Source organism: Xyrauchen texanus, chromosome 11 (assembly GCF_025860055.1).
Source record: "Xyrauchen texanus isolate HMW12.3.18 chromosome 11, RBS_HiC_50CHRs, whole genome shotgun sequence".
NCBI classification, from domain to species: domain Eukaryota; kingdom Metazoa; phylum Chordata; class Actinopteri; order Cypriniformes; family Catostomidae; genus Xyrauchen; species Xyrauchen texanus.
In genome coordinates this window covers 17,971,830-17,992,163 of record NC_068286.1, presented here as the reverse complement: position 1 = coordinate 17,992,163, position 20,334 = coordinate 17,971,830, and the positions used below count along the sequence as shown (strand labels likewise).

At 41.6% G+C, this 20,334-nt stretch overlaps 1 protein-coding gene across 1 annotated transcript; it reads left to right on the top strand.

Annotated features, from left to right (window-relative positions):
- The first annotated feature begins 672 nt into the window (after nucleotides 1-672).
- On the top strand, nucleotides 673-16,465 carry LOC127651142 (signal peptidase complex subunit 3-like). The gene is made up of 5 exons (XM_052136843.1): nucleotides 673-910; nucleotides 13,321-13,396; nucleotides 13,524-13,598; nucleotides 13,808-13,923; nucleotides 16,264-16,465. Exons 1-5 carry the CDS (start codon nucleotides 768-770, stop codon nucleotides 16,394-16,396), a joined length of 543 nt encoding a protein of 180 aa, XP_051992803.1. The 5' UTR covers nucleotides 673-767; the 3' UTR covers nucleotides 16,397-16,465.
- The last annotated feature ends 3,869 nt before the right edge of the window (nucleotides 16,466-20,334 follow it).

Genomic DNA, 20,334 nt, shown 5'->3' with positions numbered 1-20,334 from the left:
CCAGGCTGATTAATAAGCAAATATTTGGCCATTTTGCAATAACTGTTCAGTTTGCCTGTAAACAGAAGTGGCTTTTTTCCCCTTGTGTCAGTTCCACAATCTACCAACAGATTTGTCAATGGATAGTCATCATTTTCTGTTTTCAAGGTTCTTTTAAAATTTATGACAAATTTGACTAAATATTGCAAAAAATATGTGGAGGGTTTGTCACTCGGTATATTCACCTACGCTGTTGTTAAATTGTATTATGTATACTGGAATTTTGTATCGGCCATTGACAAATCCATATTGGTCGACCAGTAGTCCTGATCAAGCCTTCTTAAGCTGGTCTACCAGTCTGACTAGCTGATAAAGTGCCCCAACCCCCCTTAAAACCAGCAAAAAGACCAGTCTGGAAGTCTAGAAGACCAGCAAAGCAGTAGGTTTGATGTAGCTGTTTCTTAAACATGGTCATCAAGTACTAAAACAGATAATACTCAGTTATCCCAATAAACCAGGGACAATTTCAAACTCTGAATGTTGATACTAGAATCAATACAGGGCAAAACAGGCAAAGCACAAGCAACAGTTCATGTTGCTTGTGCTTTGATGTTTATTGCTTTTTGGCTGTTGATGCAATGCCGCTTCCTGACCACTGGGTGGCAAAATGTAACAGGAAGAAGGTCTTGCATCCGAATAAAATTTTAACTGCCTCACTTCCTGCTTTGAGACGCTCCTTCGCAGCGTTGCAAAATATTACTTTAGTTTTATCAAAACTATAAAGAATTATGAATACGGTATTATCGAGGGCGAACTCGCTCTTTGCCTTCTCTCTCAGTGTGATGGCAGCTCTTACATTCGGATGCTTTATTACTACAGCGTTTAAAGACAGAAGCGTTGATGTGGATATACACGTATCCAGAGTCACGATGTAAGTTAACTGCACTGTTTCTGATTCTGTTACTGATACCAAAAGAGCAATTATAAGACCATATGACAATTTTTTGGGTTGAAACTGTGAATCCCCGAGTATTTATAATGATATGTTTTCCAGCATATGGGACCTGTAGATGCTTAATTGCTGTCCAATAACAATGCAGCACGTGAACTGTGAATATGAAATATAGCGCGAAATAGAGATCTTATTTTAAAGTGTTTACCTTTGTGTTGCACTTTTGATAACTTCTGAATGGTTATTTGTCAGGACGTTTTTTTTTCTCTCATTACACTCTCTCTCTCTCTCTCTCTCTCTACTATGCTGTGAAAAAATATTTACCCCCATTCTGGTTTCTTCAGTTTTTTGTGTATATCTCATAATAAATTGTTTCAAAAATTCAAACAAAATCTAACTTAAAACAAAGGCGATCAGAGTAAACACATAATACAATTTTTACATGACGGTGTGTGTTTTTTTTTTGTAGCAAAAAGGTTATCCAATACCAACTGGGCCTGTCAGAAAATGTATTTGCCCCCCTTAGTTACTAAATCCCCAAATCAATGAAACTGCATTCATAATGGAGTTCAGCTGGACTAGACACACCCAGGCATGATTACTACCAGACCTGTTCAATGAAATCAAAACCTAAATAGAACTTTTTCTGCCACCATGAAGTTGGTTAAAAGTCTCACCCAGTATCACACTATGCCATGGTTGAAATAAATTCCAGAAATTATTGAAATACATCAGTCTGTGGAGGGTTACAAAGCTATTTCAAAGGCTTCAAAAACACACCTTGATTATCCTCAAACCTTTTGGGAGAATGTTCTAAAATTGGAACTGTTTGGAAGATGAGTCCCTTACATCTGGTGTAAATCATACCTACTGTCAAGCATGGTGGTTGTAGTGTGATGGTGTGGGGATGCTTTGCTGCTTCAGGGTCAGGGCGATTTGCAATAATTGAGGGAAACATGAATTCTGTGCTCCTCAAGAAAATTCTAAAGGAAAAGTCTGGTCATCAGTCTGTGAGTTGAAACTCAAGTGCAACTGGAGTATGCAGCAAGACAATAATCCAAAGCATATGAGTAGGTCCACCTCTGAATGGCTCAAAATTATAGTTCTGGAGTGGCCTAGTCAAAGTCTTTAATCCCGATTGAGATGCTGTAGCAGGACCTTAAATGGGAAGTTCATGCTCTACCCTCCTGTGGCTGAATTCACTCAAGCAATTCTGCAATGGAGAGTGGGCCAAAATTCACCACAGCATTGTGAAAGACTGATCTTCAGTTATTGGAATTATTTGGTTGCAGTTGTTGCTGCTAAATAGAAAAAAAACAGCTATTATGTTTAAGGGGGCAGTTAGTTTTTCACATGGGTGATATAGGTGTTCGATTACTTTTTGCTTCAATAAAAAAAAAACTGTATTTGTGTTTACTCTGGTTACCTTTATTTGATGTTATATCTCATTGGAAGATCTAAAAAAAATTACTATGTAAAATACACACACACAAAAAAAGAATTACATTTTCATGGCACTGTACCTTAATTTGTAATGCATAATCATTTCCAACATGGCTTCATACAATGAGAGATAAAAGTGCAATGAAAAATTAAATAAAAATAACAATTGACCTGTTTCATGTGATGTCAGTGTATGACTGCGCTGTCATGTTTGTGACCAATATTCCATATTCCTCCGTTGTGCTGCACTGTGGGATGCAACTCTTCAGGAGTTAAAAGACACTCTTACATTCATAGAGATGGAATCATCACAGATGTTTTTTAATACTGTTACTAAATCAGACCAGAAAACGGTGATGTGCTGGTGTCATGATAAATTGTGTCCCCAGGTGCTAACTGCTCAGGACACAATGGTTTTTCCATATTAATTGCTGGTGGTCATATAAGATTGTAAGGTGTGTACATTTTTAAAATAATTTGTAATATTGTGGTTCCGTAATTCTGTAGCAGATAGCTAGCCTTATGGAATCTAACTGAAAAACCCACAGAACAAGATATTTTTAATTTCACGATCTATAGCTGTGGAAAAACACTATTCTGTGTTCAAAAAATAAATACAAAATATTTAGAAGTCATCAAATGTCGTACAAAATGATATTGACATACATCATAAAATGATTTTGTTGTATTTTTACACAGGCAGTAAATATTATAGACCTTTATTCACACTATCATAATTTTTAATGGGAATGACAACGAGGCTGTGCGGGATAGACTTACTGTCTCTTCAATGGGCTGTACTGCAGTTTAAAGTGTTTTTGGATCATTTTGCGGACAAGACATTGAAAAAATATCTGTCCAAGAACATTCAGTATACAAAGAACTGCAGACAACATGAGTTGTGGAAAATCAGATGTGATCTCAAAGCTTTATTCTAGGGATGGGCATTCATCAATAATTTGGTATTTTAATATTTAAGGTAATAAAAAACAAATACTTGAAAATTATATTATTTAAATGAAGGTAATTAATAAAAAAAAGACATTGTAAAATATTTTTTTTTGTCAAAGTTTACACCATTATAAAAAATAACAAGCTTGTAATTATATCTAAAGCAAGCTTATATTATGTCCAGTGTATGTTTTTGTTGAAAACATTTAAAAAAGCAATGCATGAATATTTAAGCTCAAGCAAAGCGAAGAAAAAGAAACCGCTAATAACTGGCACAATTAATGGACAGGACAAATATAAACACTCTACAAATAATAGTTATGTTTAATTTTTATCTCATGTCATGTATTTGTTGAGAAAAACAAGCATATCCATGTGCTCAGTAAACTATACTCATTTATACACACCAGTGTAAATGATGGAATGTCCCTTACCTCAGCTAGCAAAGTCTTTCTCGAATGCCTTGTTTGTTGTTTACAGAAGTGTCGTGGGATTAGGTTGTTACGGGGATGCTACTTTCTGTTGAGCTGCACATTTACAGGAGTAAAGAGTACACCGCTTATACAGTACATTTAAACAGGAACCCAGCTTTCCCACAGTAAGCCACATCGCAATAACCCGCTTTTTGGTGTCCATCTAAACATACTGACAGAACGGTTTGCTCATCAAATGTGATCAACATGTGTCCACATTCAACAGGGCCACCCAGTGCATTCTGTTATAACTGGCAGTTTTAGTTTGTGTGTTCAGAATTTAACATGCATCTCACTGTATATATGGCTGGCAAAGCAAAACTTGGTGAAATTCGAATAATATTTGTACTTTTGGAATAATTATTGCAGAACGAATACTCGAGTATTCGACTATTCGTGTATATCCCTAATTTATACAGCTTTATACCATTCGAGCCATTGAAGAGATGGTAAGTCTATCCCTCACAGCTTCATTGTCATTCCCATTAAAAAATCAAAGATGGCACTAGCATGAATAAGGTCTCATCAAATAGTACTCATTGAAAGTCCTATTCACCTTATTCAGCCCGCCCCTTTTCTGCGCTATGCTCTTCCGGGTTTTGTCATCTAACTTCCTGTTTGTATTGAAATTACTGAGAAGAGTCGCTCAAAATAGATTACGCATGGGAGCACATAAAATATTTTTCACAAAGAGTTGATGTAGTGAGTCTACAGAAACCCTTTAATAGATGAAAATGCTAGTGAAGTGTTTTTTTTTTCTGTCGCTGTAAATGTTATTTTTTCTGAAACACCCATAGGTAAATTGGACCTGGCAGATCACATTTGCACAGCTATGACACACTGCACTTTTTCATAATATAAGTGTTTAATTGTTATATGTGTAATTGTGCTTAATTTTTAGGTTTCAACTTAAATTAACTTTTAACTAAATTGTTAAAATATGTAGTTGAAATTAAATTTCCAACAGAGACAGCTCATATTATTACACATGCAAGTTCAACATTAAAGGAATTTACAATTGTACTTTTTAAAATTAATTTGTCACCACCATACATTTTTAGAGGCTTAAATGTGACAATTGCTGTAAACGGAACTTTCACATGCGTATGTGTGTGTATGTACACTCACCTAAAGGATTATTAGGAACACCTGTTCAATTTCTCATTAATGCAATTATCTAATCAACCAATCACATGGCAGTTGCTTCAATGCATTTAGGGGTGTGGTCCTGGTCAAGACAATCTCCTGAACTCCAAACTGAATGTCAGAATGGGAAAGAAAGGTGATTTAAGCAATTTTGAGCGTGGCATGGTTGTTGGTGCCAGACGGGCCGGTCTGAGTATTGCACAATCTGCTCAGTTACTGGGATTTTCACGCACAACCATTTCTAGGGTTTACAAAGAATGGTGTGAAAAGGGAAACACATCCAGTATGCGGCAGTCCTGTGGGCTGAAAATGCCTTGTTGATGCTAGAGGTCAGAGGAGAATGGGCCGACTGATTCAAGCTGATAGAAGAGCAACTTTGCCTGAAATAACCACTCGTTACAACCGAGGTATGCAGCAAAGCATTTGTGAAGCCACAACACGCACAACCTTGAGGCGGATGGGCTACAACAGCAGAAGACCCCAGCGGGTACCACTCATCTCCACTACAAATAGGAAAAAGAGGCTACAATTTGCAAGAGCTCACCAAAATTGGACAGTTGAAGACTGGAAAAATGTTGCCTGGTCTGATGAGTCTCGATTTCTGTTGAGACATTCAGATGGTAGAGTCAGAATTTGGCATAAACAGAGTGAGAACATGGATCCATCATGCCTTGTTACCACTGTGCAGGCTGGTGGTGGTGGTGTAATGGTGTGGGGGACATTTTCTTGGCACACTTTAGGCCCCTTAGTGCCAATTGGGCATCATTTAAATGCCACGGCCTACCTGAGCATTGTTTCTGACCATGTCCATCCCTTTATGGCCACCATGTACCCATCCTCTGATGGCTACTTCCAGCAGGATAATGCAACATGTCACAAAGCTTGAATCATTTCAAATTGGTTTCTTGAACATGACAATGAGTTCACTGTACTAAAATGGCCCACACAGTTACCAGATCTCAAATAGAGCATCTTTGGGATGTGGTGGAACGGGAGCTTCATGCCCTGGATGTGCATCCCACAAATCTCCATCAACTGCAAGATGCTATCCTATCAATATGGGCCAACATTTCTAAAGAATGCTTTCAGCACCTTGTTGAATCAATGCCACGTAGAATTAAGGCAGTTCTGAAGCCGAAAGGGGGTCAAACACAGTATTAGTATGGTGTTCCTAATAATCCTTTAGGTGAGTGTGTATATATATATAGATATTCAGATAATTAAAATGCATTACATTCTTGTGGCAGAAGAGTTAATCATTGATAAGACAATACAAAAAGCGGCTTTAGAATACAATGTATTGTTTACTACTATATTATTGAACATAAGCCAATCATTGGCATACAGTTCACAGCAATCCTTTTCACAAGTGAATTTGTCAATCAGTTCGAGATTTATTATGAGGGCTTGTTTAAGGACCAAGCAATGTACACCTGCTTGAGTCATGCTTGTGTAGTGTCTCTGGTGCATTGCGTCATAAACATACAATTTTTAGGCCACTGTGTCAAGTTAAATATAGTTTAATACTTAAACCCATGTTGAGATCCCTTAGTTCAAATTTGCACTCCATCAAGTGGTTTTGAAGGCAAGAATGTGTCTGCTGGATGGTTGTTTTCTTCACTGTATAAACTGCGCGTTGCCACACAGCTGAAAGTTCAATTACCCCTGGAGTAAACAGGTGGTACTACAAGTTTGCATTTCTCAGGAATCTTCCTTATTACGGTTTAATTGCAATTTGATTTTTTTTTTAACATGTTAAATCAACAGCCCTAATGAAAACATAAAACAAGTAACATCAAACACTTCGATGTTCACAATAAATAATATCCTGTCTGTTTGTATCTTACCTTAGGTTCAGTGATCTTCTTTACATTCAGCTGATCTGTTCAATGATGAATTTTGTTAGTGGTGGATACTGTTTGATGTAGATACACATAACTCACTCAGGCTTTTAAAGAAACACGGAAAATTCAGACTTTAAATAATTACACGTTTGCATTGTATGGATGTAAATGCAGATTTCAGATATACAATCAGTGCTTGAATGATTGTTTACTCACTGAAATGAGAGGATTTATAGGGACATTGGCATGCTTGGGCATAGCAATATGGCGGTGCAGTGGTTTCAGTCTAATGACGTCATGAGCAATCCAGTTCCCTATCGAGAGGTCTCTCCTATTGCGTAAGTAGCTTACGCTATGGGAAAACTCCGTTTCTCGAGAAATATTGAAGTCTTTATGTAAAACGCATTGCAGCTGCACAACAGACAGTAATGAGCGAGGCAGCTTGGTCATTGGCTGTGCTGCGGCAACTGCTCGAACCAATGACGGGGCGACTCGCGCGCCTCGCGTTCGCACGCTCAGAGCCCGCCGAAATTAGCATAGCCAGGCTATATAATGGGCACCCCGTCATACCGAGTTCCTTTAGATTTAATCTCCTTCAGCGAAGACCTCCTCTTCACTGGATCCTCCGGATTGTTGGAGTCTTTCGCCCGCCATTGACAAGCCTACAGCAGGACTGCTAAGAGGACGCCAGCGCCTTCAGCCGCCTTCGAAGCCTTCTGCTACGCCATCCGGCGCGCATTACTATATCCTTTTTACTAAGCTACTTTGCAAGTGTTCGCCTTTGCAACACTTTTTGTATTTAGTAAAAGAGCAAATTCGAGGCGTTGTTCCAAATGCCTTCGACATGCGCCTCTTGCAGAGGCCTTCTTCCTGACAGGGACCGTCACATTATCTGCACTCGCTGCCTGGGACCTGACCACGCAGAAGCTGCTTTCACTCGAGGCGGATGCCCCGAATGTGACTCCCTGGGCCTCAACGAGCCGCGCGCTCCCTTCGCCGCGAACGAGCCTGCTACCACCGTGCTGCCGTCCCCTCTGTTCGAGCCGCGCAAGAAAAAGCGCCGCTCACGGAGGCCGCCAGAGCACGCGGACTTCAGTGACGTCATGCCGGGCCAGTCCCTGCGTGCTTCACCACCACCCGAGAACTCCCCGCCGCCAGTCCAATTCACGCAGACGGACCAGCACCCCTCCAACAGAGCGGTGGGTCTCATCTCGTTCGGCGCGCCAGGGGACGACGGTGAAAAGGATGACAGCCTTTCCAATTGGCGCTGCATCCGATGACTGGCCGGGCTCGGCCTTCGACCCCGCGCCGTCGACATTAGCGGACACGAGCACGGGCACCAGCACGGTAAGAGAGTTCGCTGAACGCTTCATTGCAGCGAGCAAAACATGTAAAACATTACCCAGTCCCCTTACAGGCAGCTGGAAATGTCTGTACAGCAGTCAATGGGCCAGTCACAGAACTCGCTCACCTGCAATCAAACGGCGTTTTCACGGCAACACACAGAAATCACAAAAAGAGTCATTTTCTGCCTGTGTCACTAAGGGGTCACGTGTCCACACTAAAGTGCACACTCCCACATATCAATACTGTCCAAACAGTGCCAAATACTTTCCCAGCTCGAGCTGGACGCCCCATAAATGTAGATTGTGTGCCTATTGTCATGTATGCACCACTACACACAAGCACTGTTCCCACAGTTATAAAAACTTCCCCAGTAAAAGCGGGAAATACTATATATGTAGCGTGCGTGCCTGCTGTCCTGCACGCACCCCTACACACAAACACTGTATGCATGGCCAAAAACCCCGCCGCTAGCGGGAGGCTTTATGAAAGTGGCGCGCGTGCCTGCCACAGTAGATGCACCCCCACCCATAAGCGCTGCCCATACAGTTCCAAACAGATCTCTGGCTCACGCCGCGAGCATCACAGATGCGACGCGCGAGCCAACAAACTCCCCGCTAAGAGCGGGAAGCTTTATGGAAGTGGCGCGCGTGCCTATTACCATGTATGCACCCCCACCCGTAAACACTGTCGTTTCAAACATTTCTCCGGCTCTTGCTGCGAGCATTACGGAGATATCGCGCGTGCCTGTAATCTCACACGCACCCCTGCACTCAACAAAGCTGCTCAGCGCACGCCCGCGCCTCTGAGAGTTGTAAGCTCAGTGTTAGCACATTTTCTGCCTGTGTCACTAAGGGGTCACGTGTCCACACTAAAGTGCGCACTCCCACAGTTACAAACACTGTATGCATGACCAAAACACCCCGCCATGAGCGGAGGCTTTATGTAAGTGGCGCGCATGCCTACTACAGTATATGCACCCCCACCCATAAGCGCTGCCCATACAGTTTCAAACAATTCTCTGGCTCATGTCGCGAGCATCACAGATGTGACGCGCGAGCCAAGAAACTCCCTGCTAAGAGCGGGAAGCTTTATGAAAGTGGCGCGCGTGCCTATTACAATGTATGCACCCCCACCTGTAAACACTATCTATACAGTTTCAAACATTTCTCCAGCTCACGATGCGAGCAGATACGGAGATAGCGCGCGTGCCTGTAAGCTCACACGCACCCCTGCACTCGGCACTCAACACTGCTGCTCAGCACGCACCTGCGCCTCTGGGAGCTGTAAACTCAGTGTTAGCACAAGGCAATTTGCCGGTGGGGCCCATACGTCACTGCGACACGCCCCCAGCCAACATTCAGCCCATTTCTGTGCGAGCAAAAGCCTGGGAAAAAATCCCCGACATGCCAAAATGGGTTTTGTACATAATAAAACGGTTACTCACTTCAATTCGCTCGCAGACCACCCCGCTTTTCAGCGGTGGTCGAGACGAAAGTGAGGAAAGATGTGTCACATGTTCTACGCACCAAGGTGCTCAAACTGATAGAGAAGGGCTCTATAGAATCTGTTCCTCCCTCTATGAGCGAGGCGGGTTTTTACAGCCGCTATTTTCTCGTCCCGAAAAAGGACGGTGGCCTCCGCCCCAGCCTAGATCTCAGACATCTGAACAAAGCTTTAATGATTCGCTCGTTCAGAATGTTAACAACCAAACATATCCTCGCGCAAGTTCGCCCGGGATTGGTTTCTATCAGTGGGTTTGAAAGACGCTTACTTTCACATTCGATAGCGCCTCATCACAGGCCTTTTCTGAGATTCGCTTCGAGGGACAGTCATACCAGTACACAGTACTACCATTCGGCCTATCATTGGCCCCCGTACATTCACGTAAATGTATGGATCGCGGCAGTTTCCCCTGAGACAGCGGGAGTGCGAATACTGAATTACCTCGACGATTGGCTAATCATAGCACAATCAGAGGGTCAGTTAACGACGCACAGATCTTGGATTATCAGCCATCTAGAATGCCTGGGTCTGAGAATCAATTTTGCAAAGAGCATGCTATCCCCCAGCCAGAATATCTCTTTTCTGGGAATAGTGCTAGACTCAGTGCAGATGACAGCACGCCTCTCATCAGAGCGCGCGCTCTCTATTCGACGCCTTGCAACATCATTCAGAACGGGCGCACACGCCCCCGTCAAACGATTTCAAAGAATGCTTGGTCTCATGGCCTCAGCATCAGCGGTACTCCAGCTAGGATTTTTGCACATGCGTCCTCTCCAGCGCTGGCTCAAGAGCCGTGTCCCCACTCACGCGTGGCGCTCGGGCCACTTTTTGATCAGAGCGAATCACGGCTGTATAAAAGCCCTGATGCCCTGGAAAGCCGTCAACTGGTATCAAACCGGCGTGAGTCTGGGCGTAAATACGCAGAGAAAAATGATCACGACAGATGCCTCCAAAATAGGATGGGGGGCCCTTTACGAGGGCAGGCCTGTATCCGGCTTTTGGTCAAACCCGGAAAAGCGCCTACATATAAACTGTCTGGAAATGAAAGCGGTCGCCTTGGCTCTCAGAGCCCTGCTTCCGTACCTGAAAAACGAACACGTCCTGGTCCGAACGGACAACATGGCGGTAGTTTCAGTATATAAATCGCCAGGGTGGACTCAGGTCGAGCTCCCTGCACTCTATGGCCAGGGAGCTCATCTTATGGTCACAACACCACCTGCGCTCGCTGAGAGCAGCGCATGTGCCAGGCGCTCTGAACCAGGGAGCAGACATGCTGTCCAGAGACAAGGTTCTCCCAGGAGAATGGTCTCTCCACCCCTGACGGTTCAGTGGTTATGGCAAAACTTTGGCGAGGCAGAGGTCGACCTCTTCAGCCTCCAGGGAAAACGCCAATGCCCCCTTTTCTTCTCAAAGAGCACGGACGCGCTCGCCCAAGTCTGGCCGAGCCGCCCCTTGTATGCTTTTCCCCCGATCACGATGCTACCTCAGGTCATCAGTCGGATCAGGGAAGTGAGATGTGCAGTGCTCCTGGTAGCCCCACTCTGGAACAACCAAACGTGGTTTCCAGAACTGATGCAGATGATGCAATCTGCCCCATGGCCGATTCCGTTGAGGCTAGACCTCCTCAGGCAGGCCAACGGGATGATTCTTCATCCCCGCCCCGATCTGTGGACTGAGGCGCGAGCACCCTCTACGAGGCGCTTATATGCCCAAAAGTGGAAAGTGTTCAGTGACTGGTGTGATACCAAGAGCTTGAACCCGAAATCGTGCGAGATACCAAGTGTACTCGCCTTTTTGCAAGAGCTGCTGGAGGCGGGCCGCACACCCTCCACGCTCAAAGTCTATGTGGCTGCCATAGCGGCATCACACAATCCTGATAAAGGACGTTCATTAGGGAAAAACGACCTAATCATTCGTTTCCTAAGAGGCGTTAGGAGGATGAACCCTCCTCGCCCCCCCTCGTTGCCGATCTGGGACCTGGCCACAGTCCTGGACGCACTCAAGAGTGCCCCGTTCGAACCTCTCCGAACCGTGCACCTTAAACAGCTCTCGCTCAAAACTGCGCTCTTGCTGGCGCTCGCCTCAGTCAAGAGAGTGGGCGACCTGCACGCGCTGTCATCAAGCGCTGCTTGCCTGGAATTTGGACCTAACGACTGCAGAGTTGTCCTTAGGCCAAAGCACGGGTATATTCCTAAAGTGCTCTCCACACCCTTCAGAGCACAGGTGATATCTCTGGCAGCTTATCGTCCCCAGCAGACTAAAGCGACGCTAATTTACTCTGCCCGGTCAGGGCGCTCAGAGTATATTTGGAACATTCTGCCCTGTTCAGACAGACGGAACAATTATTCAGTATGCTTTGGCGGCCGCACTAAAGGTCTCGCAGTCTCAAAGCAAAGAATATCGCGCTGGATAGTGGATGCTATAGCGCTAGCTTATGAAGCCAAGGGCCTTCAATGCCCTTTAGGCGTCAGAGCTCACTCTACGAGGAGCATGGCCTCCTCGTGGTCTTGGTCGAGTGGGATACCCATTGAAGATATTTGTGCGGCGGCGGGCTGGGCCTCGCCTTCGACATTTATCAGGTTTTATAACCTACAGGTCCCCTTATTGCATTCCAACATTCTATCAGCCTGACTGTAGAATGGACTGGAGAATGTATACGCTGAGCATTATGTCCTCCCTTATAAGGTCCGTCTCTGACTGACTTAGAGGATTTTTTATGCATATCAGTACATAGAAAACTCAGTACATAAGATAGTGCTTGTGTTTGTACTATGAGCGCCCCACCATGGACCACCTTGGAAGGGCGCTCTATACTATCCCATTATGTAGCTCGCCGTTGGCCGGCTCGTGGAATAATCACTTTGCTTTAAGGCTCAGGCATCTGCCTCTGGCTTTATAGAGCGAAGTCAGCACGCACGGCGTTTTACATGGTGTTCCCATAGCGTAAGCTACTTACGCAATAGGAGAGACCTCTCGATAGGGAACGACTCGGTTACTAACGTAACCTCGGTTCCCTGAGAGGAGGGAACGAGTATTGCGTAAGCTGCCGTGCTTGTGCTTGGTCAGTTCGCTTCAGTCGATTGAACCTAAAGGAACTCGTATGATGGGGTGCCCATTATATAGCCTGGCTATGCTAATTTCGGCGGGCTCTGAGCGTGCGAACGCGAGGCGCGCAAGGCGTCCCGTCATTGGTTCGAGCAGTTGCCGCAGCACAGCCAATGACCGAGCTGCCTCGCTCATTACTGTCTGCTGTGCAGCTGCAATGCGTTTTACATAAAGACTTCAATATTTCTCGAGAAACTGAGTTTTCCCATAGCGTAAGCTACTTACGCAATACTCGTTCCCTCCTCTCAGGGAACCGAGGTTACGTTAGTAACTGAGTCGTTATATATTATATAACTATGTGGTATAAACCAGGCTTAGCCAATGGGATCGACGTGAGATGCGGACTCAAATGTTTATGGGTTGACACGATTCATTACTACACCTGTGAACATGTGTACTCGCCCTGTCACAAATCAGACTTGCCCACGTCCATGGATGAATTGTAGATAAAATATCTTTAAATGTCTGCAAAAGTTCAATTTGGCATTATTTGTGCTGTCTTCAGACCTGTATGAACTATTCCTGTGTAAATTGACTCTCTCTCTCTCTCTCTCTCTCTCTCTCATTTTCTCCACAGTAAAAATGTGGACGACTTCACAGGACCAAGAGAGAGGAGTGATTTGGGCTTTGTGACATTTGACTTAACTGCTGATATCCTTTTGACTGGACAGACCACTGCTGTGACACAGCTACCCCATGCATAATGAGACAATTTTCCATTTAATCACTCTTAAACATAGAGCCATATTGACATTATTTGCCTTAACACCTTTATTACATCTTCAGCCAATATTTGACTGGAATGTGAAGCAGCTCTTTCTTTATTTGTCTGCAGAGTATTCAACCAAAAGCAATGTAAGTCTTGACCACTTCTATCTATCCAGAGAGACAGTTGGCTTGCAGAGTACAGTTTTTAGGCTATATTGTTAATGAAAATCTTGCTGTTCAAATGGAAATTAAATGTCAATTTAAAACAAAAATGTCAAAAGTATCAATTTAAGAAACATTGGTCACCAAACCTGTTGTGTTTTCCACATCAGTCAAGAGTCTTTATTTCCTGTCAGGCCCTGAACCAGGCTGTGCTGTGGGACAAGATTGTCTTGAGAGGTGAAAATACCAAACTAAAACTGAGGGATATTAAATCCAAGTACTACTTCTTTGATGATGGGAATGGTCTGAGGTTTGTTCCTTTATTCAAATTATTTGTAAGAAGCGACCGTTGAAATAGTTGCAGTGGTTTTGAGGGAGATCTCCAGATGAGTGTTTATACTGATAAAATGGAAACGCATCACCCATTGGTGTGAAATTGTGCAATAAAGAGCTGTATGATATGGTAAAAAAAATATATAAATATATATATATATATATATATATATATATATATTTTTTAAACTTAACGATTTACAATTCATGGAAATTTTAAAAATGTATTAACAGATCATAGCAATAATTAACGATTTATCTGAATCATCATGGTAAAAGGAGCGGTGGATGTTTGATTCTCCTATTTATAGCCTATACAAATAATTTGATATAAAGTGACATATACAGTATATGTCATGTATATAACTGTCACATCCATAAAGTTTTATTGTGGGTATTATTTAAAGAAAGAAAACTTTTTTGTTCATCAACATGCGCACAACACCTAATTAAGCTGGTGTATTCATACATGCTGGATGCTGAGCTGCAATCGCACTGTACAAGTGTTGTCAAAAATACTGGTACTCCGGTACCAAGTTGGTGCTGAAACAAAAACATTTTTACGATACCAGAATTTCTGAAGGTACCAGAGTACCGAGTACTGGGTCTACCCGGTACCCATGCAGAGTAGGGAACTTTTGGACTCTCACAACAAGCAAAAGATGGCGACAAGCAAAGCTGCTGCGGAGTCTCAACTGAATCTTTTCGAAAAGTAGAAAAAGCCAGGTTTGGAAATTCTTTGTATTTGAGGCTGATGAAAAGGGAAACATCATAGATCAGCAAAAACCTATTTGTAAACGCTGCTTTCGCAATTTTCTGACAAAAGGAGGAAACGCATCAAACTTAATAAAGCATCTGAAAGACAAGACACCTGGATTAATTCAAGCAACCAAAGCAGTTTAGTTTAAAAGCATATTATCATTTGCATTAGGGCTGAAACGATTAGTCGACATTATCGACAACGTCGAAAATAAACAAATTACGAGAAAAATCTTCATTGTCGAATAGTCGTTTGATCTAATTTAAAGTCACTGAGGTCACAGTCTGGAAACCTGCTTTGAAAATGTTGGCCCTATTTTAAGAGCGCTAGCTTTGCGATATGCCATAAGTCATAAGCGCAAAGTCAATGGGCATGGCCATGAAGTTTTGGTATTTTCGTGCAAGCATGCAGTAAGCGAAATTGCTTGTGCAACATGCTAATGGGCTGGATCAAGTGAAATCTAATTCTGAGGTTCTTCTCTGGTTATTGCAGCATCTGCGTCATATTATATTGTCTATTCCCTCAAGCACCAGCGATATAAACAAAAACAGCACATTCATAAGTTGTTGTTAGAGTAAATAGACAATGCAGTGTATTAGAATAATATAAATATAGGCGTGCTCCATTTATATGCTTGGAAAATGTTATTCTCGTCAAGATTTGGATGTACACTCCGTTAAATTATAGGGAATGTAAGTATTATACATTCAGTATGACAATTTTCATCTTCTAACACAGATTTTGAACAATTTAATTAATTGAAACAACAAGATTAAACCAAAAATATTTCTATATTGAAACTACACTTCAGATGAAACGAAAATCAATAACCACAATAACAAAATGGTAAAAAAAATTATCATGTACCAAATCCTCTCCAACTTCTTTCCCCGGCACCTTTTGCAGTGACTCTGTAAGATCACTGTAAGACAACAGGTGAGAAAATTACAGTACAGATTATATGAATACAATAATAATAATTTGAAAATAATCCATAACACAAATTTCAAATTGTTTCATAAAACAGCTACAACAGTGATTGTCAGGGGCAGAATTTGATGTTCCACTATATTTTCAGAGATTGGACAACTTTTTTACCACCTGCTGGTGGAAACTCCAAACTGTGAATGTAGGAACTGAATTTAGACTTTGCGCTGAAAACAGAACTGCTTTTCAAACCTAGTGACCTAGTTCTCAGGAAAATAGCAAATTGAGCTTTGCACCACTGCAATAACATACATCCACAGTTAGCACATACACTCCCACCCACGCCCACTTGTGCTTTGTGCTGGAATGAAAATTGAGCTTATAATTAGCACTCTTATGGAAAATGGATTAGACGTAGCGCACGACCGTTGTGCGTAGCACTGTGCTTTATGCACTCACGAAATTACAGCCCTCTCTCTACAGTTAGTGTATTAGTTTTGTTCTTTCAGCATTGTCATCTGTACTAGGAAATACAAATTTGACATACAGAACTGAAAAATACAGAAATAGACATGTGTTATGGCTTCTTGTCTCTCTTAAATGACTTATATTATTTTCACCCAAATGTAGAGCAAATAAGAACATAACTCTCACTCTCTCCTGGAATGTGGTGCCAAATGCTGGAATCTTGCCATTGGTCATGGGATCCGGACACAAGTCTCTCACCTTCCCTGAAACATATGAAACTACAAAGAGCTACTGAACTGTCCCAGTTCATCCCAAACCATGTTTGTTAATGTTGTGCTCTGTACGAGTTTTAATAAAAGCTGTAAAATTATTGAAAGGAGTGACTTCTTTGAACTTGGAGTTGGGCAGTCATATGCCATTATATCACTTTCAGTTTAAAAACAGGAAACCTCAGGTTGTTCTACACTTGTCTCAGTATGGAAAAGAATTTGCTTAAATGGATGGTTCACCACCAAATGAAAATTCCCTCATCATTTACTCACACTCATGCCATCCCAGATGGGTCTTTCTTCTGGTGATCAAAAATGAAGATTTTTAGAAGAATATTTCAGCTCTGTAATTCCATTAAATGCAAGTGAATGGTGGCCAAAAATTTTAGGCTTCAAATAGAACATAAGTGCAGCCTAAATGTAATCCATACGAATCAGGTAGTTTAATTTACATCTTCAGAATCGATATGATTGTAAGTGAGAAACTCCCTAAAACCCCCTCGCTGCCCAGTAGGTGGTTATATGCACAAGAATTGCAAATTGATAAAAAAAAATTAAATATTTATCTGTTTCTCACACACACCTATCATATCGCTTCTGAATAAATGAATATAATGACTCATGTAGATTACCTTTATGTTTCCTTTATATTCTTTTTGGACCTTCAAAGTTCTAGCCACAACTCACTTGCATTGAATGGACCAACAGTGCTGAGATATTCTTCTAAAAATCATTGTGTATGTTCAGCAGAAGAAAGTCATACACATCTTGAATGGCATGAGGGTGAGTAAATGATGAGAACATTTTCATTTTTGGGTGAACTGTCCCTTTAATAATAATAATCTGCTTTGGACTGTGGGGTTAAGAGGTGGCTTCCACAATTAAAATATTCTTAAATACGTTACCTGTATTATACATTCAAAGTAATATATTTGATTATGCAGAACAGCCTGTCTTAACTGCACACATGCAATTAAATGTAGCAAGTGTGCATGCATTAACCAAAAGCAAGGGCAATAATTTATCCAGGGTTACTCATTCCTACTCTTGGAGTGTCATCTCCTCCTGAAATTTACTCTAATCAAAAACACCTGATAAAAATAAATAATCAAGATCTTTAGCTTTATTTGAGTATTACCATCAGGTGTGTTGGTGCTTGGTTGGAATTAAACTGCTGGAAAGTTTTGCTGAAGTATTAGGCTGTCATATTTATATCAAAACATTTGTTTCTGGGCTATGAACATAGTTAAATGAAATCATATGTAATGCAAGTAATGACCTGTACATTGGACTGGTAATGAAATCATTACAAAAAATTAATATCAGGATTGTATGTATATATATATATGTATATATATATATATATATAAATAATAGCTGCTCCCAGATTCAGTCACCAGATGGCAGCACTTCACTTCATTGAAAACTTCACTATGCGTGTTACAGTATTTTCAATTGGATTTACACTGTGATTAAATCAAATCACCAAGGCATCAATTTGCTCGTGCTGATGTGCTACAAAACTGCTCAGTTGAATTCTCAGTGCAGAACATACGATACTGTGAAATGTATCATGTTAAATACTCCTATTTGAGTATGCATTATAACAAACATACTGTTTATTAATATCAACTTTTGTGAGGTATTTATTTTTGTTTGTTTGTTTTCTGTCCAGATCATCTGTTTCTAGAGAGACATTCTCATGCATGGCCTCTTTGGGAACCATGGGATCATCACATATCATGTCAAATCTAATGAGGTTACAAACAGACTAATTTATGTTTTAAAAAAAAAAGAAAAGAAAAGAAACAAAAGAACAGAAGGAAGTAACCAGCACATCTTACAATAATGTCACATTGTTTTGTGAATAGACTGAATAATAAACATCAAGGTTTCTTATTTAGTGAGAGCAGGTGACAGGAAATACAGTTACAGCATGCCAAATTTCTGGACTCAGTTCAATACAAATACTTGTAAATAAGTTTACCAGTATAGTGCCCACGGGGTGAATAATAAGGAAATCCACCTTCTATTGTCTAAATGATTTGGAGTAAAACAGTTAAATAGTCAAATACATTTTATTTGTTTAGCACTTTTCACAATACATATTGTTTCAAAGCAGCTTTACAGAAAAGATAATTTGGTCATGTAATGTGCTTAAATGCTGACAAAAGTAAAAAAAGGAAAATAAATAATGAAGATTTCAAATTACAAACCTCATAAAGAGTTGACTTTATGAAAAGACCAGAAAGAGAACACTGTATGAATGTATGATTTCCTTACTATTAACATCTTAACATCAATGTTTTTGATGATTTACATCAATATCACAAAAAGCCGGAACCATTTTTTTTTTTTTTATAAATACATTTGAATTATTATTATTTTAAATTGTCTTGCTTGTGTCACATGTATTTATTTGTCTATCCCTGTCTTCAGAATGATGATCATCAGCACTCTATAGAGAAAACCAAAAACCTTAAAAATTTATTACAAATAGATTCTTAATATGAAAAACACCACCATATTTGAAACTGTCAACGAATATATCACTGCACAGAAATCAAGATTTCAAACTATTTTCTGCCAACACAAATATATATTATTTAAAACAATGTACAGACCCAATTGTTTCATGTGTTGCATTATGCTGTATGTGATCAGTGTTGTCAAGGCAGTCTGAAATATGGGCTAGCATGGAAATAATCAATAGTTTTTCTTTTGAATCACAGGTGAAATGGTGATTTAGAACACCTACTTTGGGGTCAATGAAAGAATTACGTTTATAAATCATTCAGAATTGCTTTATTGTTTAGGGACGTAAAGAGGCTAAAGCTAGCACCATAGCTATTGCTATGGTGGAATCCCATGAGTGGATTTACTAATTATAATTATATTTAACATTCTTAAAATACAGTGTTTGTCATACTAGGCCTGAATTCACACATGCACACACTGAAAGATGCATTTTAGTCCTTTCTCAACCTCATTTGTTTGGTTCCAACTATTCTCAAACTTCCTCACATAATCATCATTGACAGTCTGTCCAAAAACGCAATTCTTATTTTTATTGAACAGGACCGTGTGAACAGGAAATAATTGCAGATTCCATGGCAAATAGTTCATTTTCTGTAGTCAGGTGGCTAGCACTGCTGCCAGAGCCTACAGGGACTTCAATAAGCAGGGACAAATTGTGTTGAAGTCTTTCAAACAGTATGCTGCAGATAATGTTGGTGTGAATCATGCTTTGCCTTCATATGCTCTTCCTCTAAATTCCAATGCCATTCATTGTAAAATCTGCCATCATTGTGTTCTGACATCAGACTGTGGAATTCTATGAATTCTGCTTTGTGCCATTTCCTAAAAAGACAGAATAGAGATTCATGCCAGACTGACGTACTATTGTTGTTTGCTTCATCCGATTTAACATTAAAACATAAGCATGCAGGTATAGACATTGTAAAAACAGTAACAAGTGCCACAGTCTGAATATAGTTCTGTCACTCACTTGACGCTAAAGCCTACAGCGCTGCTGGACACACCGCCTCCGCCTTGCATGCCATGGCACTCCTACAGGTGCACCAAGCTAAGGCACTTGGAAATCTACACGAGGGTAGTCCTGACCCGGGTCTAATGCAGGAGCTGCATTTGGCGACCGACTTCGCCTCTGGGCAACGAAGGTCACAGGGCGGGCTCTCGGGCAGGCGATGTCCACCTTGGTGGTCCAGGAGCGCCACCTATGGCTCAACCTGGTCGAGTCGCGAGAGGCTGACAAGGTACGTTTCCTTGACGCCCCCATCTCCCAGGTTGGGTTGTTTGGTGACACCGTTGGAGACTTCACCCGTGAGGAGACAGACGGAGGCTATACAGCACACCCCGCACCCCATCTGCTTGTCGCCCAGCGCGTCCCCCTGCGGTACCAGCCCCGCCACAGCCCGCCTCTCGGGGCCGGCCCCGATGCGGA

Bases quoted from the DNA above. Each gene is read 5' to 3' on its own strand.
- LOC127651142 (XM_052136843.1), top strand. From the start codon at position 768: ATGAATACGGTATTATCGAGGGCGAACTCGCTCTTTGCCTTCTCTCTC. The intron at 911-13,320 runs GTAAGTTAACTG...TTTTCTCCACAG, and splicing joins CACGTATCCAGAGTCACGAT to TAAAAATGTGGACGACTTCA. The intron at 13,599-13,807 runs GTAAGTCTTGAC...ATTTCCTGTCAG, and splicing joins AGTATTCAACCAAAAGCAAT to GCCCTGAACCAGGCTGTGCT.